The sequence below is a fragment of the Eulemur rufifrons genome, chromosome 29, assembly GCF_041146395.1.
Source record: "Eulemur rufifrons isolate Redbay chromosome 29, OSU_ERuf_1, whole genome shotgun sequence".
Classification (NCBI taxonomy): Eukaryota; Metazoa; Chordata; class Mammalia; order Primates; family Lemuridae; genus Eulemur; species Eulemur rufifrons.
Window position 1 is genome coordinate 50,437,290 of NC_091011.1, and position 27,575 is coordinate 50,464,864.

Here is a 27,575-nt window from a genome sequence, read left to right on the forward strand (position 1 = left end):
GGCCAGGAGTTCAAGATCAGCCTGGGCAACATAGCAAGATCCTGTCTCTACAAGAAATGAAAAAAATATTAGCCACACGTGGTGGTGTGTGCCAGTAGTCCCAGCTACATGGGAAGCAGAGGTGGTAGATTGCTTGAGCCCAGGAGTTTGAGGCTGTAGTCACCTGTGATCATGCCACTGCATTCCAGCCTAGGACAACAAAGAGTAACCCTGTTTCGGGGAAAAAAAAAAAAAAAATGCTGTGACCCTTTTTACTGTTCTGGGGGAGTATACCTATATTCTAATACACGTTTTTTTGTTTTTGTTTTTTCCACTTAACGCATTAACTGCCATGTGAGTTGTATTTAACTCAAGCTAGTTTTGAACCCGGGGTCTCATGAAGCATATGTAACTCACACATCTCTTCCCCTTGGGAGCTGCATATGAACTATTTTTCAAGTTGCTTATAAATCAGGCACAGAAAACAATAAAATAACAAATTTTTCATTAAATTGGAAAGGATGGTTTTGTTTTCGAAATTTTTTATTTTTATTTTCATAATAAAACACCATGGCCCCAAGGAAAAATTTTTTTTTCTAGTGTGGCCATCAATGTGTTAAAAGAGCTATGTTTATATAAATGAATGTTAGAAATATGTTCTCAGACTTGAAGATTCTACATAAATTTCAGGAATTAAAAAAATTTGTTATACAAATTTTCACATGTACAGAAAAATACAGAACAATGTATCACCTTGTGGTATATGTATCACCTAGATTTACCAAATGATTAGCATTTTAGTACTTTTTTTTGAGGTATTATAAACTATAGCTATCATAACATGTCAGCCCTTAATTCTTCAGAATGAATCTCTTAAAAGAAAAGACAGTTTTTTACATAACTATAGTACCATTATCTCAACAAACATAATGAACAGGATTTTAAAATATTATCTAGCATTTAAAATAATATTAATCTAATACCAGCCCATGTTCACATTTCTGTAGTTATCCTCAAATTGGCTTTTTAAAATTTGTTTGCTTGAACCAGAGTCCTTTTGGTTTTACTCTCTAAACATCCCTTTAATCTAGAACAGTTCTCCCTCTTCTGCCACCTTTTTTCCTAACCTTAGTTTGACTTGAAGAAACCAAGGCTTAGTCTTATAGGCTAGAATATTATGACTTCTGTTAATTTGTGGCATCTGTTACCCTGGTAATCTAGTTTCTAAATTTTCTGTGTATTGGAAGTTACATCTAAAGCTTGTTTAGATTCAGATTAAAGGCCCCCCCCAAAAAAAATTTCATAGATGATGCTAGACCTTTAATTCTGTGTTATAAAATCTAGTTATTCTACTATAAATGATGCTAATGTTGATCACTATTCAAGTTTTGGAGTTGTTTGCTTATTTGTTTACAAAGTAGAGTACATTAATTGGAATAACATGAAGTTTTTGTGAAAATGCTTTCTTAACTCTAATGCTTGCATTTGTGGAGTGTTCTTTATAGCTCTCAAAGCACTTAGTAGAAACTGTTAAATATTTGTTAATATGTGTTTTGGTGTTTTTATGTACCCCCATGTGAAAAGATAAAACAATTACTTTCTTTTTTTAATTATAGGTTTTTAGCTACTGATGTTACAAACAATAAAATATTGGGTCATAGAGTTGAAGAAAAGACGTAAACCAGGTAGGTAAAAATAAAAATCTAAAGAAATAATAAAACAATTATTTATTTTTATAGGACATTATTGATATAACTGAAAAAATTGGAATGTGAACCGTACAGTATTGTGTCAAAATTAAGTCTCTTGAATTTGGTAATTGTACTGTGATTATTTAAGAGAATATTCTGAAGTATTTAAGGTAAAGGGGGGGATATTGTATGCATCCTACTTTCAAATGATTCAGAAAAAATAAATTGGCCCCGCTCAGTGGCTCAAGCCTATAATCCCAGCATTTTGGGAGGCTGGAGCAGGAGGATCACTTGAGGCCAGGAGTTTGCAGCCAGCCTGGGCAACAAAGCAAGACTCTGTCTCTACAAAAAAATAATTTAAAAAATTAGCTGGCAGTGGTGGTGTACTCCTGTAGTTCTGACTGAGGACTTACAGGGAGGCTGCGGCAGGAGGATCGCTTGAGCCCAGCACTTTGTGGTTACAGTGAGCTACGATTGTGCCACTGTACTCCATATTACATGACAGAGCAAGACCCTTTCTCAAAAAAAAAAAAAAAAAAAGGAAGGGAGGGAGGGAAATGATATGTAATATGAGAGTTTGGTGAAGTTGTGATCAGTAGGAACTCATATATTGCCAGTGAAAGTATAAATTGGTCCAGCCTTTCTGGAAAACATTTTGGCAATTTGTATCAAGTTTTGAAATAGTTAAGCCCTGCAATCTTACTTTCCCTTCTAGAGTAATTGTAGGAAGACTACAAAAAGATGTATGTATAAGGATATTATATCTGAATAACTTATAATTGAGAAATAGGCAACAACCTAATATCTAACAATATGAGACCAATTATAATTACTATGCAAGCATTAATATGATGTAAATACATATTTATTGACACAGTGTAATATAAGTGTTAAAGCAGTCTTCTAAAGAAGCATGAGTAGTATTAATACTAACCTGTTTTTGATTTTCCAAAAAGGTGCACATACACAGTGCATGAATGTGCATACATGTTTGATTAATATACAGTATTTATTAGTAGTTAGATGTAATCTGTGTGTGTATATACACATATACGTGTGTATGTACATAGACATTTGGAAAGATGACACCCGTATGCTGCTAGTGATTATTTTTTAATAGTGACTTTATAAGTGATTTTTATACTTTTTTGTATTTGTTAAAAAGAGTATATTTGCTTTTGTCTTCAAATTTTTATAAGATTATACCTCTTATTAAGGTTATGTGCTTTTATTTCATTTTATACCTCTGCAACAACTTCAAGTATGCAATAAAAATATTGCTGTATTCAGTGGTACTCTGTACTAGATTGAAGAAGATTTCTGAGTAGTGTTTATGAGGCTAACTTCATAGATTCTGTAACTTGGTCAACTGCTTTCCTTCTGTTACGTGGTCAGAATCTGTTTCTACCTCTTTCTTAGCTGTGTGAGCAGCATCACACCTGCTCACACAGCTTAGCTGAAGTATGTTACCATTTTTGGAAGATCAGAAGGCATGTTATAATTTTATATTTTGCTTTTCTTTAACAGATTTTTCTTCAATTAGTTAAAAATATGGATCCTGAAGCAGAGGGACTACCAATTATCAAAGTGACACCTCTTCAACAAATGCTTGCCTCTTGTACTGGAGCTATACTGACATCACTAATGGGTAAAATTACATTGCTAGCATAGATTATATAACTTCGAATGAATCAGTGATTCCATTTCAGTTTTACTATTGGTGAAATAATGAAATGATATTACCATTTATCCTTAATGATTGCTAATATTCCTTCATCATCATGATATGAAAAGAAAATCCTAGACGGAGATTCAAGAGACTTGAATTTTAGTCCTTGGTTTGCCACTCTCAGAGTGAAAACACTTAGGGACAATACCTAACATTTCTCTGAACTTCATTTTTTTGTCTGTAAAATTATGGGCTTAGACTGGGAGTTCTTTGAGGTCCTTATCACCATTAAACTTTTGACTCTATTTTCCCTTTTTGTAATAGAAAACAAGAAGGTAAAAAAAAAAATGATACAGAATTTGAGCAATTTACGATAGCAACAAATACAAATATTCTTTGCATTAATAGCAAATTTCTTGAATTTCTCTGGATCACATTTTTCTCTTTCTTATAGTCGTTTTCTTACACACATAGCCAAATGACACAGATGATGTTTAGCATTTTAATGATTTTAGGTTGGCTGGTTTATTTTTTCCTTTTTTAAAAAAAATTCAATTTTTTATTTCAAAGTATTAAGGTGGTACAAATATTTTTGTTACATGGATAGCTTTTGTTATGCTTGAGTCAGATCTATTAGTGTGCACATCATCCAAATAGTGTTCATTGTACCCTCTTAGGTAGCTTTTTGCCCCTCCTCCCCTCCTCCCTCCTCGTCTCCTCCTGCCCCCCCCCCCACCCCTCGCTTGATTTCCAGTGACTTTTACTTCCCTCTTTGAATGTGCATGCCCATCTGTTAGTTCCAATTTATTAGAGGGTACATATGATGTTTGTTTTTCGATTCTTTAGATACTTCACTTAGTATAAGGGTCTCTAGTTACATCCAAATTGCTGCAAAAGACATTAATTCATTTTTTTATGGCTGAGTAGTACTCTATGATATACATATACCACGTTTTGTTAATCCACTCACGAATCAGTGGTCACTTGGGTTGATTCCACGTCTTTGCAGTTGTGAATTGTGCTGCAATAAACATTTGAGTGCAGGTGTCTTTTTGTTAAAATGACTTCTTTTCTTTGGATAGATACCCAGTGGTGGGATTGGTGGATCGAATAGTAGGTCTTTCAGTTCTTCGAGAAATCTCCATACTGTTTTCCATAGACGTTGGTACTAATTTGCAGTACCACCAACAGCGTATAAGCATTTCTTTCTCTCTGCATCCACACTAGCATCTATCATTTTTGGACTTTTTAATAAAAGCCATTCAAACATGGATAAGGTGATATCTCATTGTGATTTTAATCACCCTGATGATCAGTAATATTGAGCATTTTTGCATGTTTGTTGGTCATTCATCTGTCCTTTTTTTTGAAAAGCTGCTGTTCATGTCTTTTGCCCATTTTTTAACAGGCTTGTTTTTTTCTGGATGATTTGTTTGAGTTCTTTGTAGATTCTGGTTATCAGCCTTTACTGGATGTATAGTTTGTGAATATTTTCTCACATTCTATAGGTTATCTGTTTTCTCTGTTGATTGTTTCCTTAGCTGTGCAGAAGCTTTTTAATTTAATTAAGTCCCATTTATTTATTTTTGTTGTTGCTGTAATTGCTGTTGGGGTCTTAGTCATAAATTCTTTGCCTATGCTGATATCTAGAAGAGTTTTTCCTACATTTTCTTCCAGAATTTTTAGGGTTTCATGCCTTACATTAAGTCTTTTATCCATCTTGAATTAATTTTTGTGAGTGGTAAGAGATAAGCGTTTTAATTCATTCTTCTGCATGTGTCTATCCAATTTTCCCGGCACCATTTATTGAATAGGGCTTCTTTTCCCCAGTGTTATGTTGTTGTCTTCTTTGTCAAAAATCAATTGGCTGTAGGTAGATGGTTTTATGTCTGGATTCTCTGTTCTGTTCCATTGGTCTATGTTACTTACCATTTTTGTGCCAATACAATGCTTTTTGATTACTGTAGCCTTGTAGTATATTTGAAATCTGGTAATGTGATGCCTCCAGATTTATTCTTTTTGCTAAGATTGCCTTGGCTCTTTTCTGGTTCCAAACGAAGCATATAATTATTTTTCTAGGTCTGTGAAATATGTTGGCATTTTGATAGGGATTGCATTGAATCTGTAAATCACTTTGGGTAGTCTGGACATTTTAACAATGTTGATTCTACCAATCCATGAGTGTATGTTTTTCCATTTGTTGGTGTCATCTATGATTTCTTTCCTCAAGTGTTTCGTCATTCTCCTTGTAGAGATCTTTCACCTCTTTGGTTAAGTATATTCCTAGGTATTTTGCTTTCTTTGTATAGTGAGATACTGAGTCTTTGATTTCATTCTCAGCTTGACTGTTACTGGTATAATATATAGAAATGCTACTGATTTGTGTAAATTGATTTTGTAACCCGAGACTTCCCTGAATTTATTTCTCAATTCCAGGAGTCTCTTGGGGAGTCTTTGGGGTTTTCTAGACACAAGATCATATTGTCATTGAAAAGTAATACCCCTCTTTCTGGATGTGGATAGCCTTTATTTCTTTCTTTTGCCTGATTGCTCTGGCTAGGACTTCCAGTACTATGTTGAATAGAAGTGGTGATAGTGGGCACCCTTGTCTTGTTCCAGTTCTGAGTGGGAATGCTTTCAACTTTTCCCCATTCAGTATAATGTTATCTGTGGGTTTGTCATATATGGGTTTTGTAATTTTGAAGTATGTTAGGTTGACTATTTATATAAGATAAATGATTAGAACAAAGTAATTATTTATGATGTAGTATTTTCAGGTCAGAATTTAGGGTGGAAAAGGCCTTAGAGATCATCTAATGTGATTGTCCTCATTCTCAGATGAGCAAAAATTATCTTAGAACCATTATTTGGCATTTTCTATTACTAGGATAAGTTATAGCATGCATATTAAAACCACTTTCCTTCACTATGCTGTTTCCAAATGGAATAACACAACCTGGTGCTAAAGATGATTTATGGCCAGCTTACTCAAAGTTTTACTACCTGTAGTTCCTATTTGATACATGTAGATTTATCAGATTAGTGAGGCTAATATCATTTGATTATCAATTACTTGTAATACAAAGTTATTCTCAAATATTTAATAGACTTTTGGAACTTTTTACTCCTTACCTTAGAGAACAATTTTCTAATAAATACTAGTAGTTTTAGTTTTAACACTAATGGAATTGTGTTTGTAAAAATATTATAAATGACAGTTTCATACCCATGAGAGAAGTAATTATAGTGTATCTGTCACTGATCCTCTTTAAAGCAAATTCAAGGGCAAAAAATTAGAATGTTACATTCAAGACTACTTTAACATAGACAATTTTATAGCCATTATATAGCCATGAGGAAAAATATGCATAGATGTACTTTGTGTTCTTTGGCAAATGTCTATACAGTTTATAGGTATCACTTGCTAACTGAAACTTATGTATATTCATAGTGACACCTCTGGATGTTGTTAAAATTCGACTCCAAGCTCAAAACAACCCATTCCCTAAAGGTATGTACAATAGTTATCCTGAAAATGTTATGTTAGATTTTTAAATGTTACTGCATTGATTTTTGTTTGAATATTATTCATTTTGTTAATTTATTAAAATTGATGCCTCTTTGTCCTCATGCAGAAACATTTTTTCTATATTCAGTTGTACAGGATGAAGTATAGGCAGAAAAAATATATATAACACTTTATGGACCTAGTAATTAAAAACAGAGGATGATTATATATTTGAGTATATGTCTCGTAGGTAAAAACAAAATTATACTTGTTAGGGAACTTAGAATATAGCTTCTTTGCCCAAAAGCTGTGCCTGTCCTAGAGTGTTCATGATAATCATCCAACCGTTGCTTGAATACAGTGATTAGAAATTTATTATTTTATCAGGTGGCTTGGTTAATTGCTAAATAGTAGTTTATGTGGAATTTGAGACAAGTAATTATATATTTTTATAAGAGGGGCAAAAGTAGCCATTCCTGGGTCAGTCTTTTACAGCTTTATAAAGATAATGGCATTTCAAACCTATTTACATAGCAGGAAACAGACTGTTTCGACTGTGAGAAAATTGGCTCAGATATAAATGCATAGCATTGAAATGGAATGAACAACAGTGGTCTTTGAGATGAATGAAAGGATAGATGGATTGTAGGAAGAGACTAAAGAGGTACACATTAAAGAAAGCCTTAAAAGCAGAAGGAGACATTCAGACACATATGTATTATGAAGCTCACAGTATTATATACTAGCAAACAGACATGACAATTTTTGGCAGCAAGAATGAGGCCAATAAATAGGAAAGAGTTTATTAGAGGAAGTTGTACTAAATTAGGTGGGAGCTCACAAATGGCTAGAATGAGTTGTACAAATACAGAGAAAGGGACAAAACATAGCATTATTTATATTGATAAGAACTTTTCTTTTCATAATGTATTTTTGTCTGAATTTCCCTTCCAGACCACAAAGTTTTCTTCGGGACAAATAGAGAAGACATGCACCCGTGTTCTCTTTTCCAAACAGATTTTCTTCCTTTCTCTTCCTTCTTCAGTCTCTCAGATAACCTGAAAGAATTCACTCCTTTGTACATTTTCTTCTTTCTACAGTTCTGAAAGCATAATACCTACTAATTTATTCCATTACTTTTCACAACTGTGAGTTTAGAGTCCATTGCCACAGCATGAAGCAAATTATGTATATTTCATCCTACAAAGTAGAAATATTTATCTTTTTCGTGGTTATTTCTCTTTTCATATTTTTTTAGTCCCAAATCAATTTCAATTTGTTCATCTGTAAAAATAATACAGTTGTGTGAATTAATTATTGGCTATTGGAATCTTCTTTGTTAGGAAAATGTTTTGTGTATAGTAATGGACTCATGGATCATCTGTGTGTCTGTGAAGAGGGAGCCAACAAAGTATGGTATAGGAAGCCAGGAAATTTCCAAGGAACATTGGTAAGGAGATTATATTACTTAGAATCTCAGTATATTTTCTATTTTTATATTTAATCTTATATATGAAAGATTTTCTAATTGCAATAGAGTAAAAAATCATATTAAAGCAGGAAAAGAAAAGTACTACTTTGCTTTTTAACCTTTTGTTAACGTTCTTTTCATTGGTTCATGCTTTTCATGTAAAAAAGGGGTGGAGTAACTTTTTTTAATTTAAACTTTTTTGAGATAATTGTAGATCACATGTAATTTTAAGAAAAATACACAGACAGATTCATGTAGGCTTTTCCCAGCTTCACCCAGTGGTAACATCTTACAAAACTAATACAATGCCACAACCAGGATATTGACATTGATAACAATTAAAATTAAGAATAATTCCATTACCACAAGGATTCTTCCTGTTTTTCTTACAGAGCCTTACCCATTTCCCTTGTTCTCTCACCCACTCCTTAACCCTTGGCAACTACTGATCTATTCTCCATTTACATAATTTTGTCATTTAAAAAAATGTTATATGAATGGAATCTAAACATATGTAGCCTTTTGGAGTTGTCATTCTTTACTTAGCATAATTATCTGGTGATTGATCCAGGTTGTTGCATGAATCAATCATTTGTTCTTTTTTTATTGCTCATGGTATGGATTATTTCACGTTATGGTTGTACCACAGTTTGATTTTAGAATTCTTTCCAGCTTTTGGTTATTACGAATGAAGCTGCTACAAACATTCACTTATAGTTTTTTTGTGTGAAAGTAAGTCTTCATTCCTCTGGTAAAAATGCCTTAGGAGTACAGTTGCTGAGTCACATGATCGTTGCATGTTTAGAGCTTAAGAAACTGCCAACCTGTTTTCTAGACTGGCTCTACCATTTTACATTCCCATTAGCAAAATATGAGTGACTCAATTTCTCCACATCTTTGCTAACATTTGGTGGTGTCACTGTTTTTATTGTAACAGTTATGGTGTGTAGAGATATCTCATGGTTTTAATTTGCATTTCGTGGTGGCTAATGATGTTGAACATCTTTTCATATGCTTATTTGCTATCAGTGTATCCTCTTCAGTGAAATGGCTGTTCATATCTTTTGACCAGTTTTTTTTTGGTTTTTGGTTTTGGTTTTGTTTTTTTGAGACAGGGTCTCACTCTGTTGCTGGGGCTAGAATGCAATGGCGTCATTGTGTAGCTCACTGCAGCCTCAAACTCCTAGGCTCAAGCCATCCTCCCACCTTGGCCTCTCAAAGTGCTAAGATTACAGGCATGAGCCATCAGGCCTGGACTTCTTTGCCCATTTTCTGATTAAATTGTTTTGAATTTTTTGCTGTTGAGTTTTGAGAGTTCTTTATATATTCCAGATACTATTCTTTTGTTGAATATGTGGTTTGCAAATTTTTTCTCCCACTATCTTGTCTTTTCATCCTTTAGTGGTCTTTCATGGAGTAGAAGTTTTTAATTTTGATGCAATTTCAGTTATCAGTTTCCTTTTATAGATCATGCTTTTGTTGCCAAGTCTAATAACTCTTAGACCCTGAAGATTTTTTCCTAAAAGTTTTATATTACATTTAAGTCTTTGATCCATTTTGCGTTATTTTTATGTAAGGCATGAGACTGAGTTTGAGGTAGGTTTGTCATTGTTGCTATCTGTGGATGTCCACTTGGATTTGTTGAAAGGCTACCTTTCCTCCATTAAGTTGCTTTCTTAATCTTTGTCAAAAATTAGTTGGACATATTGGGTGTATCTATTTCAGGGTTCTCTGTTTGGTTTCATTTATCTTTTGTCTGTTGCTCTGTCAGTACCACACAGTCTTAATTACTGTAGCTATATAATAACTTAAAATCAGGTATACTGATTTTCCCATTTTATTCTTATATTTCTTTTTCGAAGTTGTTTTAGCTATTCTCAGAGTTCCTTTGTCTTTCCAGACAAATTTTAGAATAATCTTCGTATCTACAAAAAAAATATTGCCAAGTTTTATATAGCAGTTACATTAAACCTGCATATTAGTTTGGGAAAAATGACATCTTTGCTGTAAGTGTTGAGTTTTCCAATACACTTTTAACCTGTCTGTATCATAATTGAAGTGAATTTCTTATAGGCAGCATATAATTGAGTCATGTTTTAAATCCAGTCTGTCAGTTTTCATCTTTTAATTGATATACTTAGATTTACTATATTAATGCAGTAATATTAATGCTTATGCCTACCATTTTATTTTTTATTTTCTCTTTGTTCTGTTTTCTACTTCTGTTTTATTTTTTCTGCCTTCCTCTGTGTTATTTGAACAATTTTTAGAATTCCATTTTGATCTGCAGTGTTTTTTGTATATATTTCTTAAGAGGCTGAGGCTTTCTAATTTTTCACTTTCGAGCATGCTTGTAAATGATTTTTACATTGGCTGCTTTAAAATTTTTGTCAGATAATTCTATCATCTCTTTTATCTCAGTGTTGGCATCTGTTTATTTTCTATCTTCATTCAGTTCAACATTTTCTGATTCTTAGAATGAGTGATTTTCAGTTGAACCCCACATGTTTTGAGGATTCTTTCATTAACTTCTTAACCTCGCTTAAACATTCTATTTTAACTGGCTTTTTCTGACAGTACTACCACAGAGGAAGAGGAGGGATGCCTCCTTGTTACTGCTGGATAGAGCTAGAAGTCCAGATTTCCCACTCAGCCTCCATTGACACACAGTGTGAGGGAAAACCTCTTTTACTGAGGAGCAGGGATGAGAGTTCTGGCTCTGCACATGATTTCCACTGACTATGTAGTGGGGTGGCTTCCTTACTGTTTAGTGATGTCAAAAGTCCTGACTCTTCACTACTACTCCTCTAACACCACCCTTTCAGGGAGTGGTGGGGGAGACTAATTGCTGACCTGATAGGGATAAAAGTCTTGGTTCTCTACTGACTTTCTGTGATACTACCCCAACAAAGGTATTATAGTGCCTCATTACAGCCTTACAAGGGTAGCAGTCTAGACTACCTACTTGGCCTTTGCTGGTATGCATCTGGGTGGTGCCATGGGTTTTTCTTTGGTATTTGGCTAGAGTAGAGTGGTTGCTGTCTAAAAGTTTTCTGTCTGAGGCTCCCCTTTCCTGGAAAAACATGCGGTTCTTTGTGATTGGCTTCTTTTACTTAGCACATTGTTTTAAAATTCATCCATGTTGTAGCATGTATCAGTTTTTTTATTGCCAAATAATATTCCATTATATAAATATATTTTATTTATCCATTCATCAGTTGATAGACATCTGGGTTATTTCTACTTTTTGGAATAATTAATACTGCTGTGAACATTCAAGCTTTTGTGTGAACATGTGTTTTAATTTCTCTTGGATATATACCTAGAGTTTGAATTAGTAGGTCATATGGTAACTATGTTTAATCTTTTGAGAAATTGCCAGGCTGTTTACCAAAGTGGCTACACCATTTTACATTCCCACCAGCAGTATGTAAAGGTTCCAATTTCTCCACAGTCTCACCAGTATTTGTTGTTGTTAGCTTATCTAATGGGTATGAAGTGATATCTCATGGTGGTTTTGCTTTGCATTTCCATAATTATCAGTAATATTGAACATTTTTTCCTGTGCTCATTGGCTATTTGTATGTCTTCAGAGAAATATCTGTTCAATCCTTTGTCAATTTTTAATTTTGTTGTCTTTTTATTATTAAATTGTAAGTTTGTTTATCAATAGAAGACTTCTCTTCAGTTGCTTTTGGTTCCTTTCTAAAGATTTCAGATAGTGGGCTTTAATAATATTTTCTCTGATTTCATAGTCAGGAGAGTTTATCTAACCAGTTGTTAGATAAACAATTGCTCTACTTCCTTTTTTATAATAGTGTTTCAAAAGTTTTATTTCTCAGCCCTAAGTAGAACAATCCAGAGCTAAGTAATAAAGATTTTATTCTGTAAGAAGTTAATATCATCCAGAAATGCATCATTTTACTTGTGTTAAAATTCCCTTTTTTAAAAGAATGGACATACATAAATCCAAGAAGCTCCTTTTTTAGAAATAAATGCTTGAAAGAATAAAATTACCAATCAGTTATCACTATAAATTTTTTTGTATCAGGTTTAGGGATATATTTTGATTACTTTTTAAATTATAATTTTAGGATGCCTTTTTAAAAATTGTTCGAAATGAGGGCATTAAATCCCTGTGGAGTGGTCTTCCTCCTACCCTGTAAGTTGAAATTTAATATTTCTCCTATTAAAAGATGGTTGTTTTGTTTTATCTGATAATCAGCATGGTTTGACAAAGTCTTGCATTTTTAATATTAGAACTCCTTCATTTTCTGAAGCATTGTTTTGTGAGTCTCACAACCACCCACCATTTGATGATGTGATAGAAGGACTCACAGGACCTGAAGAGGTTATAGATACGGTTTATTACAGCAAAAGGATACAAAGCCCAATGGTAAGGTAAAAAGACAAACCAGGAGTTGACCAGACATAGGTTTCCAGAGTTTTCCCCTCATGGTATCACATAGGACCTGCTTTATTCTGCTGGCAATGAACTGCAAAGTGTGCAAAGTGTTTCTGCCATGGGAAACGCTTTGAAACTCAAAGGAGTTTCCAAGTGTAGGACATTGTTGGGCATTGTTCATATAGGTACATTCTGTCTTTGAGACCAGCTGTGATTAGCAAAACTTCGGACCCCATAGGAATGCAGATATTTACCATAAATCACATTGTTCGAACAAATCAACCTAGAGCAATTGGTTTGGTGCTTCAGACATACAAAAAAAAACCTTATCATAGGGAACAATCCAAGAGCTAAATTCCTGTGAGTTGTCCAAAGGTCAGGCATGCAAACAGGCCCTCCTGATGATACAGAAGAGTTGAGCAACCATGCCAGCTGTGTTAAGTTTTTGCTGCACAAGCAGACAGTAATTTTTTTCATTCTCATAGATTAAATATTTGGTGTTTGACTTTTTATTTTACTAAAACAGTAAGATATATTGTTATATGTATACTTTCCCTTCTCCAGATAATTTTAATTCTCTATTAACTAGTGATTTTATGAATTAATATGATAAACTGTAAAGATCATATGTAAAAATCCTAAATATTAATATCTAATAATAACTTGGTTTTCTTTGCCTCACTTATTTTTAAGAATGTCTTTTATCCTTTTTGTAGTAGGCAATAAAAAGGTATAAAATAGGCAATTGGAGGAAATTCATCAATTTTGAGGCAAATATTTAAAACAATGCCTACGGTTATAAAATTAGTGTTAGGTCCAAAGCTACCAATCAGTCCTGCTCCTAAATTGTCAGCATCAAACTTCATCATATAGAACATTAGTCATTCTAAACAGTGGTCTTTGAATGTCCTATAGTTAGGCCATAAACAGACTACTTTTTTTTTTTTTTTTTGAGACAAAGTCTTACTCTGTTGCCCAGGGTAGTGTGCCGTGGCATTAGCCTAGCTCACAGCAACCTCATACTCCTGGGCTCAAGCAATCCTTCTGCCTCAGCCTCCCGAGTAGCTGGGACTACAGGCATGTGCCACCATGCCCGGCTAATTTTTTCTGTGTATTTTTAGTTGTCCAGCTCATTTCTTTTTATTTTTTTTAGTAGAGACAGGGTCTTGCTCTTGCTCAGGCTGGTCTCGAACTCTCCTGAGCTCAAACAATCCGCTCACCTCAGCCTCAGACTACTTTCTTATTGTATTAATATTTATGACATGACGGTGCCTACAGCTTTTAATTTAATTAATAATTCCCCTTTTGATACTTTCCTTTAAAAGAATATGTCATTAGAATTCCTTCAAAACTAGAGTATATAACTCTGGTGATGTTATTTGTAATTTATTTCCAGTTACAAGCAGGTGTGCTATGTGGGCCATAGGGCCACACAGTTCAATGTTTTACAGTTGCTCATGTACTTTTTATTTAAGTGATTCTCATGTTGTGGTAAATCTAATTAGGAAAGAAGATCTGGAAGACCAGAAACAGGACAAGTCCAGGAGATGGAGAAGTGTCCTACTTTGTCTTTTCCTATTTATGACTTGAGCATGTGATTTTTATGTGATCTAAGTTTGATTATATAGCTTTTATTTAATGCTATATATTGGAACTGTTTTCACAACCAGAATATAAACTTTTGGAGGACGGATGCCTATTTTATATCTTTTTATTGCCTACTAGGTTAAGCACTAATTAATTTTAAAATAAAAGAAAAATTGATCTCAGAGGCTATGTTATGGTTTTTAACTTGTATAAAATATAAGGTTTTTTAAACTTATATTTGAATTTAATATGCATATGTTTGACACCTTTTGATAATTTTCAACAAATATTTTTTTGTGTGTGTTTCTAACCAGAGTGATGGCAGTTCCTGCCACAGTTATTTATTTTACTTGCTATGATCAATTAACTGCTCTTCTGAGATCTAAATTAGGAGAAAATGAAACCTGCATACCAATTGTTGCTGGAATTTTAGCCAGAAGTAAGTAATAAATCTTTATTTTCATTTTAATTTTAGTTTAGAGCTTCTGTTTAAATTCTCAAATTCACAGAGAATTTGTATAATGTATGCAGTATTGGTAAGATATATTTTGCATTATAGTTTACTATATGTACTAATATGTTAATATCTATACTCCAGAAGTCACATGGTATTGTGATTGCCATCAGAAGGAGATAGGATCAGCCTATCTTGGTCAAATCTTGGACAGAATTTTTAGAATGATTCACCTGGACTTCCAAGGTGTCATTTGGGACCATACATGGTTAAGGCCAAAATCCTGAATCATTTTCCTTATAGATTTTAGGATTTAGAGTTTTATTAGAAGTAAATTTGCCTCTATGCAGAAGAATGTTTTTCTTGGTGAATAGGAATGAGGTTTATTGGGGCGGTAACTGGAATGAGATTTTGTAATAGTTCTAATTGACTATAACGTTTCTGGAACTGCTCTTGAAAGAGTTGAAACCAGAAAAACTAAGATATATGAAAAGACTTTTAAGAAATACGATTATCAAGGGAAAAAAAAATCTGTACAAATATGCTGACATCATTAGATATTTGATTCTAAGGTTTTCAGGCATTTTAGAATAAAAGTTTAAAAAATCATAAAGTACATGTCATATTAATTTTTGCATCTGTGCTTGCATAGTTCATAACTTTGTTTTTGTTTTCTTTTATTTGCTTATTTATATTAGGTGGTGCAGTTACTGTGATAAGTCCATTAGAATTGATTAGAACCAAGATGCAGTCTAAAAAATTTTCTTATAAGGAACTGTATCAATTTGTTAGCAAGAAAGTATCTGAAGATGGTTGGATTTCCCTTTGGAGGGGCTGGGCTCCTACTGTTCTAAGAGATGTACCTTTCTCAGGTAGGATTTATCCTATTAGTATCTACTAAATTTTAGGTAGCTTTGTATTATTCATATATTAATTTAACTAGATTTTAAACTCTTTATAATTAAAGGTGTAAGTTATCTTCTGTAGTGTCCACAAACTTCTAGTTCAAGAGTTGTTGAGTTCTCAGATGTTTACAAGCCTTTATTGAATGAATAGTTTTTATTAATACCTCAAACCCCGTTTTCTTTTTTCCATGTGTTTAATTTTCTTTTAAACATTGATTGATGGGTATTCACATTCAGAGAATGCAAACTATCTTTAACATTATTCTACATAAGTCATTTAACATTATTCTAAATAATTGTAAATAAACTATTTCAAATCAAAATATTATAGAATACATTTAAGACCACCTTTGAATTATATGGACTCCTACTTTTTCAATTATTAAAAATAAACATTTAAAAGACTACTATAAATCAAGTAGGTGATTGGCCTAATCTTTGAATTATAAAAAGAGAGAAAACCATGAAAAGTGCAAATCTAACAATAATTTGCAGAATGTGTATGCTTTAGTGGTATTTCTCTTGTAGATCATAAAAATTTCCATTTAAGACCTGAAAGAGGCCAGGCGAGGTGGCTCACGCCTATAATCCTAGCAGTCTGGGAGGATCACTCAAGGTCAGGAGTTCGAGACCAGCCTGAGCAAGAGCGAGACCCCATCTCTACTAAAAAAATAGAAAGAAATTATCTGGACAACTAAAAATATATAGAAAAAATTAGCTGGGCATGGTGGCACATGCCTGTAGTCCCAGCTACTTGGGAGGCTGAGGCATTAGGATTGCTCAAGCCCAGGAGTTTGAGGTTACTGTGAGCTAGGCTGACGCCACAGCATTCTAGCCCAGGCAACAGAGCGAGACTCTGTCTCCAAAAAAAAAAAAAAAAAAAAGACCTGAAAGAAATACTTACTGAGAACCCTTGTATTAATGTTCCTGTTTATTTTTTATCCTTTTCTTAATCCTTTTTTGTGCTTTCTTATCCACGTCTCTATGCATCTTTCCCTTTCCATAGTACTTTTTACCAAACTTTTGTGTTCATTTATGCTGTTTGGAAACATACAGTATATAATCATAATTTTCTCTGGCAATTATGTTTATTTTTTACTTTTTTATTGTCGAATATTTAGTGCATAAAAATAACTGATATAAGTTATGAAATATACTAATAAAATTAACACCTGTGAACTTACCAACTCAATATATGTGCTAAAACATTGTATGTTTTTTTTTAATCATGAAACCACATGTATGCTCTTTCACTGTAACATCCCCAGTGGTAACTACTATACTGAATTTTTATCATTCATCTGTTCTTTGTTTTTGTTTTGAGACAGGGTCTTGCTTGCTTTGTTGCCCAGGCTGGAGTACAGTGGCCCAATCATAGCTCACTGTAACCTGGAACTCCTGGGCTCAAGTGATCCTTACACCTTAGCTGGACTCCTGGACAGGTGCATGCCACCATTCAGCTAATTTTGTCATTTTTTGTAGTGATGGGGTTTTGCTATGTTGTCCAGGCTGGTCTTGAACTCGTGGCCTCAAGTGATCTTCCAGCCTCAGCCCTGAAATTACTGAGGGAGTGCGTGAGCCATTGCACATAGCCTTATTTCATTTAAAAAAAAAAAAAAATAGCTTTCCCATGTGTTTATTATTGCTAAACAATATATAATTTAGTTTTACCTATTTTTAAAAATTCTTTAACTCAAAAATTTTCCTAAGATTCATTCTTGTTTTTATATATTCTTTTTATATAAACACAGATATTAATAAAAACTGTTTTCTTCATTTTTATTGTTTATGTGAGTAAACAAGTAAACAGTGCTGCTATGAAAAACATTCTCTTGGTGCACCTATGAATGTCCCTCCAGTATTACAATTGTTGGTTCATAAAAACAAATACATTTCTAATTTACTAGGTGATATCAAACTCCTTTCTAAAGTGATTGTCTGGATCTATGCATCTACCATCAATATAGGAGATTTCCTGAGCTTTACTCCCTTATCAACTCTTTTATTGTCCAAGTTCTTAATTTTTATATATATAGTAATTTAAAATGGCATCTCACTTCAAACTACATTTCTTTGATTATTAAGTTTGGGCTCTATTTCATTGGCCATTCAATTATTCATAATTTATTTGGAGTTATGAACTGAAATAAGTATTCAATTTCATTTTCCCCACACAGACAGGTAGTTGTCCCAGCATCATTTATTGAATAACCATAATTGCTCCAGGGAGCTGTGATATCACCTCTGTAGTATCACATTTTCATGTATTCCTGGATCTGTTTCACTGGTTAATTTGTCTAACCTTATGTCAGTACTACACTGAATTACTAGTGCTTTGTGAAAAACCTTGATGTCACCTTATTTTTCTTCTTAGGAATGTCATATCTTTATAATAATAAATCATCTTTAAAGTGTTTCTGTAGAGATTTTAAAATGTTCTTCATAAAGATTATATTCATCTTTCTCCCATAGATTTGTTTATAGGTATACCCCACCCTCAACTTTTGATAGCTATTTTAAAAGTTCTATTTTTTAAAAAAAATACGTGTTCTAAATCTTTGTAGCTGATGCAATTGCAGTTGATTTTTGTCTATTAGCTTATATCCAGCCACCTTTTAAAATTCTGTTCTAATTTTAATTTGTCTTTTTGGTTTTGTAGGTATACAGTAATATTATATGTAAATTGTAACTGTTTTGTGTCACCATTTTTAAACATCACAGATTTTCTTTGTGTCTTGCTGCTGAATACAGTTTTGAATATTTATTAGTTACAATAGTTAGCATCCCTATCATTTTCCTCATTTAAAAGGAAATAATTCTGTTATTTCACCATTAATTATTTTGGTACATGTTCTTTATTAAGTTAAAGAAGTTTCCTTTTATCTCTAGGTTTCCAAGAAATTTATTTGTTTGCTTTAAATAACAGTGTTGAATTTTATGAAATGCTTTTTCGTCATCATTAGAATGGTTTTATTAACATGGTATAAGACATTTAAAATTTTTGTTATATTAAATACCTTTTAATTTCTGGGATAACCCACCTTAGTCATAGTGTACAATCTTTTATGAAGTACCTATGGCTTCCCTTTGCTTATTATTATTTTAATTTTTTAGGAACTTTATACTGATGTTCATTAATAGATTGGCCTTTACTTTTTTCCTTTCTCCTACTCTCCTTATGAGATTTTGGCCACTTTACTGATGCTTTGTTTGTTTGTTTGTTTGCTTATAAGACTGCTAGAATATTACTGAGAATTTCACTCCTTTTTAAAAGAAATTCCACCTAGTGGGTGTCTAAGTAGAAAGCAAGGTGTGTCAAGGTTAGGATTTTTCTATTTCTGTAGTATATAACCTCATAAATCTTTTCTTTAAAGTCCACATTTTATTTCTAAATATGTGTTCATTTCATTCTCTGTTTTTATAGCAATGTACTGGTATAACTATGAAATTTTAAAGAAGTGGTTTTGTGAGAAATCTGGTTTATATGAACCAACATTTATGATCAACTTTACTTCAGGGGCATTGTCTGGTTCTGTAAGTTTATTTTTTTTGTTGTTGCTAATATTCCAGAAAAATGATAATTGTCTTACTAAAATAGAACATAATATTGTATAGCATTTCATGTATATTGAGATAGCACTTTGGGGCTGCACTGCTTTAAAAGTTTTCTAAGTATTTACCATCCTATTTTAAGGAAATTATTAAGCATTAAAATAGTTAAATATACTTTGTGTTTATGTTTTCATATTACAAATACATTACATTTTTCTGAGAAACTTTTGCATTTGTTAGATCATTACAACTATAATCAACTTTAGAACATTACAACTTTAAATAGTGCTTTTTAAAATATTTACAGAATATTTTACAATACATTAGTTCAATAAATTCTAGTAGATCTGATTACGTAATAATTCATGGAATGTCCTCCCAAATGTATAATTGAATAAAAGCAGTTTCATCCTCTGTTGCTAATTTACTTTTCTTTGGAAACATTTTGGCCCACTAAGTACTTTTGAAAAGAAATTGAACAAAAATTACAATCAGAAGGAAGGAATCTGAAATGACCATTTTGGATAGTAGAGAGTTCATCTTTTTCCAACCCTACATATGATGGAAAGTCACGTAGTCATGTGGTGGACTTTAGTGGATTGATATCACCATGACCTTGGCCATAAACAGTTTTCTTACACCCACATACTTTCAAAGTGAATTTCTCATAAGTTACAGTGAGACACTAACATATTGGAACCACATAAAAACAAGAGTGAAGGGGCAGAGTGAAGTGATAGAGATCTGCAGAAAAATATTGGAATAATAGATCAGAAAACCTAGGCTAAGGAATCCACTCAATTGATTTCAAAACTTAGATATGAATATTCCCAGGTTTAAGATCTGTCAGGATTAATCCTAGTGGATTATAAATCTATTGAGCCATAGAAGCAATTAGTATTGTTGAATAATGGCTTCAGGAGGTTGTACCAGTTTTTAATATGAAGAAAAGTTCTCAATTTTGCTATTTCTACTTAACATAGAAAATTTATTCTTTTAATGATTTTTTTAAAGATCTAGAAAATGTTCTGCCTTTTGACAGTGTTCAAATAAAGATTTGTCTCAGCAATAGAAAAGCACATGAATGTGACAGTGTCCAGGCTTTTTGTCAGAAAACCAGAACAACCTCATTTTAGAAAGCATCCAAGAGGCCTGTATAACACTGATAGATTATGGAGATGGAGAAACAATAGTTGATTTTATCTTACCTGAGATCTTTGAAAATGCTTTCAAGAACTTAAATCAACAGATTGCTGCAGTGAAATAAAACATAAGTTATTTTAAGGAGCATTTTATGAACATATTGGCCAAATACGAATTGGGAAGCAAAACAATAGAGACCAGATTTTACCTTGCATAAGCTGTTGTATCAAACATTGTAAGAATATTATGAAAGGAATTTAATTACTCTTTAAAAAAAAAAAAAACAATAACAAAACCTCCCTTAAGGCATTAAGTCATTTTGAGAAAAGGTTTTAAAAATGTGATTTGTGTGTAGTTTTTATCATTCATATGAAAAAAATATCATTTGTGAATCATTGTAACTATATTTAATATGTAAATATATATATAAATATATTTTTAAAAGTTATATAGAACTAAAAGTTCAAAATTCATTCTCTTTATTTAAATTTAATTTTTTATTCTATTTTTAAAACATTTGCTGGAAAATTTTAAATGCCTACTAGATACTTGAGAATTTCTACTTTGACATATGTATTACACCTTCATGTGAAATAAAGGAACAGTGGAACACACAGGAGTATTAGAAGTTGTGATCTCAGGAATGTAAGGGAACTTTTCTGAGAAACTTTTGTGAGAAATACATATGCCATATATCTAATTTCTTTAATAAAAAAGTTTTCTTTCTATATGGTTTTATTTTAAACTGCAATTTAGTTGTGATTTGCATTAATGTCCTTATTAAATAATGTGCTAATTAGAAGAATGTAAAAATAGTTTAGGAAAAATTAAAAGATTGATTTAAATTAATTTTACTTTCTAATAGTTTGCAGCTGTTGTAACTTTACCATTTGATGTAGTAAAAACACAAAAGCAGACACAACTTTGGACCTATACAAGTCATAAAAGTAAGTTTAATTTAAAACATTTTTAAGATGGAGTTTTTGTTTTTCCTTCCAGATATTAAGTTAAGAATATCTAAAATAAGGAAAAATTCTAATTTAAGAAATCTTAAGGTTTAATGTTTCTTAACTGCCATCAGTTAAGTCTCATACATGCTAAATGAAGAATAAATAATCTTTGTCATTCAGAAGCTAAGTTGTTTAATAATTTTTCCTATGGTTTGTTTTCACATATATTTTAAATTTTCATTTTATTCTCCTTGTAAGTATTCTTTCAGATATCCCAAGAAAATAAATCTGGACAAATCAAGAGAAAGGATAGGAAATTACTGGGAAACTTTTTTCTCTCAATGTATTTTCTGTTAGTATATGCATATTTATTTGTTATTATTTTGTTTCTTTCTTTTGGTGTTTTTTTCCCTTTTATCCCACCCATTTTTACTTCTTAGTAAGTTGTAATTTCTTCTAGAACAAAAGTGTAATCTTATTTACTTCTACTAGATCCCATCTGTCATCATTTATTCTCTTTAGGAAGTGTAGCAAACCCATGGGAAATTATCTGTTGCAGTATTGTGTTAAGTAAGCCTATTATAATGTAAATAAATTGTTTTAACCTGTGACAATATTTTGCATAAAAAGTAAAATAGATATTATAATGTTGAAAGAAACATTGATTACAGACCTCATTAAATGAATCTGATGGATATTGGTGACAACCCTGATTCTGACCTACCAAATACCTGGTCCCTTCTAATATTAGAAGCTAACGAAAACCAGGGAGGTAATCAAAGTTTTATTGTATCAGGGTTCTCCCACTTCCCTGTTTTAGGTATGAGCCTTGTAGCTGCTTAAGTCTTAACTGTCCTCCTTTGATAGTTGAAAATTATTTTGTTTCATTCTTCCTTCCTTCCATCAGAATTCCTATTTCCTCAGTTAAGGGAAATATTTAATATAGTAGGGATATTCTCTTTGGTGTAATTTATCATAAATGATTAATGACTATGGCATTGAGGTGATTGTGGTGGTGGTCATGGTGGTGATAAGGGAAAAGATGGGAATCTCTACAAGGTAGATTCTGATGGACAGTGAAGTTTGAGAGTCACTTACGTTGGTAAATAATCTTTGGAGTCACCTGGGGTGCTTATTCAGTATATCAACCTGAGCATCATCCCAAATAGAGTCTCATTTAATGGATCTAAGGTGGGGCTCTAGCTTGTGTATTTTGAAAATAAGCCCTATGTGATTATGATGTACATCTTCATGGACACTGGCACCAGCAAGCCAACTATCTTCTTTATTAGATTTCAACCTTACCTATCACTGTTTTTCCCCCAAGTGTTTCTTCATTTAAACTTGGAAGGAGAAACCTTAAATAAGAGTTGGGTTTTTCAGCCTGGTATTGGGACAAGTGCAGGGACACAGACCAGTGGAACACAACAGAAAATCCAAATATAGAACCATCCTCATATAGTCACCTAATTTTTGACAAAGCGGGAAAGAATATACTCTGGGGACAAGAATCTCTATTCAATAAATGGTGCTGGGAGAATTGGTTAGCCACTTGTAGAAGACTGAAACAGGACCCACAGCTTTCACCTCTCACAAAAATCAAATCACGGTGGATAACAGACTTAAACCTTAGGCGTGATACAATCAGAATTCTAGAAGAAAATGTAGGAAAGACTCTTACAGACATTGGCCTAGGCAAAGAATTTATGAAGAAGACCCCCAAGGCAATCACAGCAGCAACAAAAATAAATGAATGGGACATGATTAAATTAAAAAGCTTCTGCACAGCCAAAGAAGCAGTCCAGAGAATAAACAGACCACCTACAGAATGGGAAAAAATTTTTGCATACTACACATCAGATAAAGGACTGATAACAAGAATCTATTTAGAACTCAGGAAAATCAGCAAGAAAAAATCAAGCAACCCTATCAAAAAGTGGGCAAATGACATGAATAGAAACTTCTCGAAAGAAGATATAAGAATGGCTAACAAACATATGAAAAAATGCTCAACATCCCTAATCATCAGAGAAATGCAAATCAAAACCACAATGAGATATCACTTAACCCCAGTGAGAATGGCCTTTATCAAAAAAACCCAAAACAACACATGTTGGCGTGGGTGTGGAGAGACAGGAACACTCATACACTGCTGGTGGGACTGCAAACTAGTGCAACCCCTGTGGAAAGCATTATGGAGGTATCTTAAACAGATTCAAGTAGACCTGCCATTTGACCCAGCAATCCCATTACTGGGCATATACCCAAAGGAAAAAAGGTCATTCTGTAACAAAGACACATGTACCTGAATGTTTATAGCAGCACAATTCACAATAGCAAAGATGTGGAAACAACCCAAATGCCCATCAATACATGATTGGATTAGTAAGCTGTGGTATATGTATACCATGGAATATTACTCAGCTATAAGGAATGATGAAGATACGACATCTCTATGGTTCTCCTGGAGAGAGTTGGAACCCATTATATTAAGTGAAGTATCCCAAGAATGGAAAAACAAGCATCACATGTACTCACCAGAAAATTGGTTTCCCTGATCATCACCTAAATACAAATCTGGGAACGACACCAATTGGATATCAGACTGAGGTGGGGGGTGGGGGAGGGGATGGGAGTATGCCTACACAATGAGTGCATTGCGCACCGTTTAGGGATTGGTAACGCTTGAAGGTGCTGACTCGGGAAGGGGGGGTGGGGAAGGGAGGGATATATACCTACATGATGGGTGCAAGGCGCACTACCTGGGGAACAGACACGCCTGGAGCTCTGACTTGGGGGGAAAGGCGGTATAGGAGCAACGTATATAACCTGCAATTCTGTATCCCCCATAACAAGATCAAATAAAAAAAAAAAAAAAGAGTTGGGTTTTAATTTTCCATGATCACTTTTACCTGTTACTCAGCTTCAGCTATGGACCAGTTGTTTAAAGGTTTGGCAAAATATATTTCTACTGCAAACTGCACTTCTAATTTGAGTGATAACCTGTATTCACTCTCATTATTTGTATTGTACATTGTTTATCCTCACCAAAGAAGTAGCTCAGCTCTTTTTAGAAGTGGCTTCCCCCATTCTGTAGCTCAGCTATACCAAATTCTTTATCTCTAAGCAAAAAAGAAAATATGAAGTGTTACATATACAATGATGGCCAGTTGCTTATAAGAATGATTTATCGGCCCATTCAGACCACTTCTCCCATTCTTTGTCCATTAGTCAATTATTGAGTGCCTAGTGTGTGTAAGTGTATATTTAATTTTTTTTTTTAAGACAAAAGTCTCGTTCTATTGCATGGGCTAGAGTGCAGTGGCATCATCAGCGCTCACTGCAACCTCATATTTTTGGGCTAAAGTGATCTTCCTGCCTCAGCCTCCCCAGAGCTGGGAGTACAGGCTCATGCCACCATGCCCAGCTAAATTTTTTTTTTTTTTTTTTTTTTTTTTTTTGTAGAGACGGGGTCTCACCCTTGCTCACAGGCTGATTTCGAACTCCTAGCTTCAAGCAGTCCTCCCACCTTGGTCTCCCAAAGTGCTGGGATTATAGGTGTGAGCCACAGCACCCCGCCTACATTTAATTTTTAAAAATTTAATCTCTGGTTTCAGCTTTTTAAACCTGACCCAAATATGCTTGTTTTCCAGAGGTTTAGCTTCTTTTTCTCTGAACATATTACATTAAATATTAAATTTTTAAAAATTTTAATTTAAATATTAAGGTAAATTAATATTAATGTTTGGAATAATAGTTTAAAAACAAATAAGAGAATAGTTACAAAATGGTTACACTTGGCAAATAAACTTATTAAAAATGTTTAATCTTCATAATAAGGAACACAAGTCAGAGGACATTTTATACCAATTAGATTGTTGAGGATGATGTGGAGCACTGGAAACTTCATGCCATGATGGTAACAGTATAAATTTGGAACAACTGTTTTGGAAAAGAATCTGGAAATATCAAGAAATGCCCTCTGAATTATCAGTTACACTCCTAGATAAAAGCCCTAGAGAAACTTTTGCACATGTACAGAGATATTCACTGCAAGCTTCTTAACAAGAGCAAAAAGTTAGAAACCACCTAAATGTCCTTTGGCAGGAAAGTGAAGAAATCATGATAATCCATATAATACAATACCATTTTCCATAAGGAAAATTAAAAAAAAAAGACAAGAGAGTGGTTAGCTTGGAGAAGAGAAGAAGAATAAGATGGGGGAGGAATATATATGGGGTTTCAACTGCATCTGAAAGATACAGTTGGTACAATGTAATAAATTTGGATGGTCAGTAAATAAGCATTTATTTTCTATGCTTTTCTCTATACTTGAAATATTTAATAATAAAACTATTTCTTTACAATGTAAGAAATTGCATATTACCTGTAGGAATAGCTCTTTAATATTGCAAATTTAGGCAGGAGATACTTTTGAGGTTCCACTAGGGCTCAGCATGGCTTACTTTCAGGTTGATAACTCTCTTGCTCATTCTCTTTCCCATTAATTTCACCTTGATATTAAAATAGAGAGTTTGGGGCTTGAATTCCACAAGATTAGCAATACCTAGCTACTTGATCTCCTTTCTTTCATCAGTTTCCTCCAAAATTTAAATGAAATAATTTAAATATGAAATAAAGTTGCCAACTTACAGTGTAAGGTTCTTGTCATTAACTTTCTTCAGAAAGTTAAATTTCATTCATAAACACCTTGTAATGAGGGTTATGTTGCTATAGTTATTATGCTTATGCTTATACTATTTATGTTGATAGTTACAGCCTCTTAAATAAAAATCATAAAGCTGCCTTCATAGAGATTCTGATATTTTATATAAATGAAATGTTGAGATAATGAGTCCTACACTCCATTAAGGGCCAAAATTCTAAAAAGTCATTTTTGAAGAGTATTTTTTTATAATCTTTCCCTTTTTCTCCCAGGCTTGCTTAATAGTACATAGTTGAATCTTTCTTAGTGGCTCACGGTTGTCATCGGTGTAATCATTGATTTTTGTAGAGTAGCAGTTCTCAGAAGCTGGAGAGGGCAGTATAAGAATCGTTTGCCCATCATCTGGCTGGTCTCAAACGGAGACGTTGACGTCTTCCTATTAGCTGTCACGTTGTTTACGTGGTAATAGGCCTGCTTCTTAGACCTTTTTTTTGCAGCAGTCCCCAATCTTTTTGGCACCAGGGACCTATTTCATGGAAGACAATTTTTCCATGGATGGCAGGGGGCAAGTTCTGCAGCCTGGAGGTTGGGGACCGCAGACTTACTGCATCCAGTAGTCTGTGGGCTAAAACCACCTGCTTAGAATCAATGTATAAAATGAAGGTAAGCAAACTTTGTATAAAAACAGTTTATTCATGGGTCTGTGTTTGAACTTCTGTGACATCTAATTTTGCTAAGTTTTAAAAAATTAGCTTTTAATTTTTTTCCAGATATTTGAGTGGTTGCAAATAAGTGAGATGTTACTGTTAGCTAAAATATGCCTTTGAAAGAAACAGCCCTGGTCTAATTTATTTCGAGACTAGCATATCTATTCAGAATGGTTGTAATAACACAGCCTAGGTAGAATGAGCTATTTTCCTTAGAACCTCTTTTAAGAAAAAAAAAAATTTTTTTAATTGTGTACAATAAAATTTGAATTAAAAATAGTTGTCAGGACTTTTCTTTGGCATTAGATACCCCATGAAGGTTTCTATACATTTTTTAAATTTTTCATTGTGAAAGATTCTTAAGACATAGAAAGTAGTATGAAGAATACTGCCATTAGCTTAAAAAACACACATTATCAATTCAAGAGCAGCCTTCTATATAGTCTTCCTTGATTGTATCCAGTTCTATACACCTTTAAACTTATACCCTTTTTCTGTTTTTTTCTTTTTGTTGACTGCAACTATTAAAATTTACAGCAAATTAAGTAAACAGTTACCTATATTAGGTAAACAGTTATATTAGGTAACTGTTTCATTATATTATAATGAAATGATATACTTCGAAAAGCCATAAACACTATTTTATGTGTATATTACTTATATTAGAAATTATTAAATTGTGATTTATAATAGCATTATTTCTTTATTTTAACATTTAGTTTCTATGCCTTTGCATATGTCAACTTGGGTTATAATGAAGAACATTGTTGCTAAAAATGGATTTTCTGGATTATTTACAGGTAAAAATATTTGCTTTACTAAATTATTTAATAGAATCATTACTTTTAAACTTGTCATCATCTAAAATTAACTTTCAGGAGGAAGTTA

The 27,575-nt window shown here is 33.1% G+C and overlaps 1 protein-coding gene across 1 annotated transcript in view; it reads left to right on the forward strand.

Annotated features, from left to right (window-relative positions):
* The window catches only part of SLC25A40 (solute carrier family 25 member 40), a 43,041-nt gene that overhangs the window by 13,487 nt on the left and 1,979 nt on the right, over positions 1 to 27,575 (forward strand). The window contains exons 2-11 of the mRNA XM_069461917.1: positions 1,596 to 1,664; positions 3,198 to 3,318; positions 6,791 to 6,850; positions 8,191 to 8,297; positions 12,413 to 12,480; positions 14,625 to 14,749; positions 15,463 to 15,636; positions 19,094 to 19,203; positions 21,230 to 21,311; positions 27,407 to 27,487. Coding sequence (XP_069318018.1) covers positions 3,222 to 3,318; positions 6,791 to 6,850; positions 8,191 to 8,297; positions 12,413 to 12,480; positions 14,625 to 14,749; positions 15,463 to 15,636; positions 19,094 to 19,203; positions 21,230 to 21,311; positions 27,407 to 27,487 — 904 coding nt within the window. The 5' untranslated portion in view covers positions 1,596 to 1,664; positions 3,198 to 3,221. The remainder of the gene's footprint in view (positions 1 to 1,595; positions 1,665 to 3,197; positions 3,319 to 6,790; positions 6,851 to 8,190; positions 8,298 to 12,412; positions 12,481 to 14,624; positions 14,750 to 15,462; positions 15,637 to 19,093; positions 19,204 to 21,229; positions 21,312 to 27,406; positions 27,488 to 27,575) is intronic.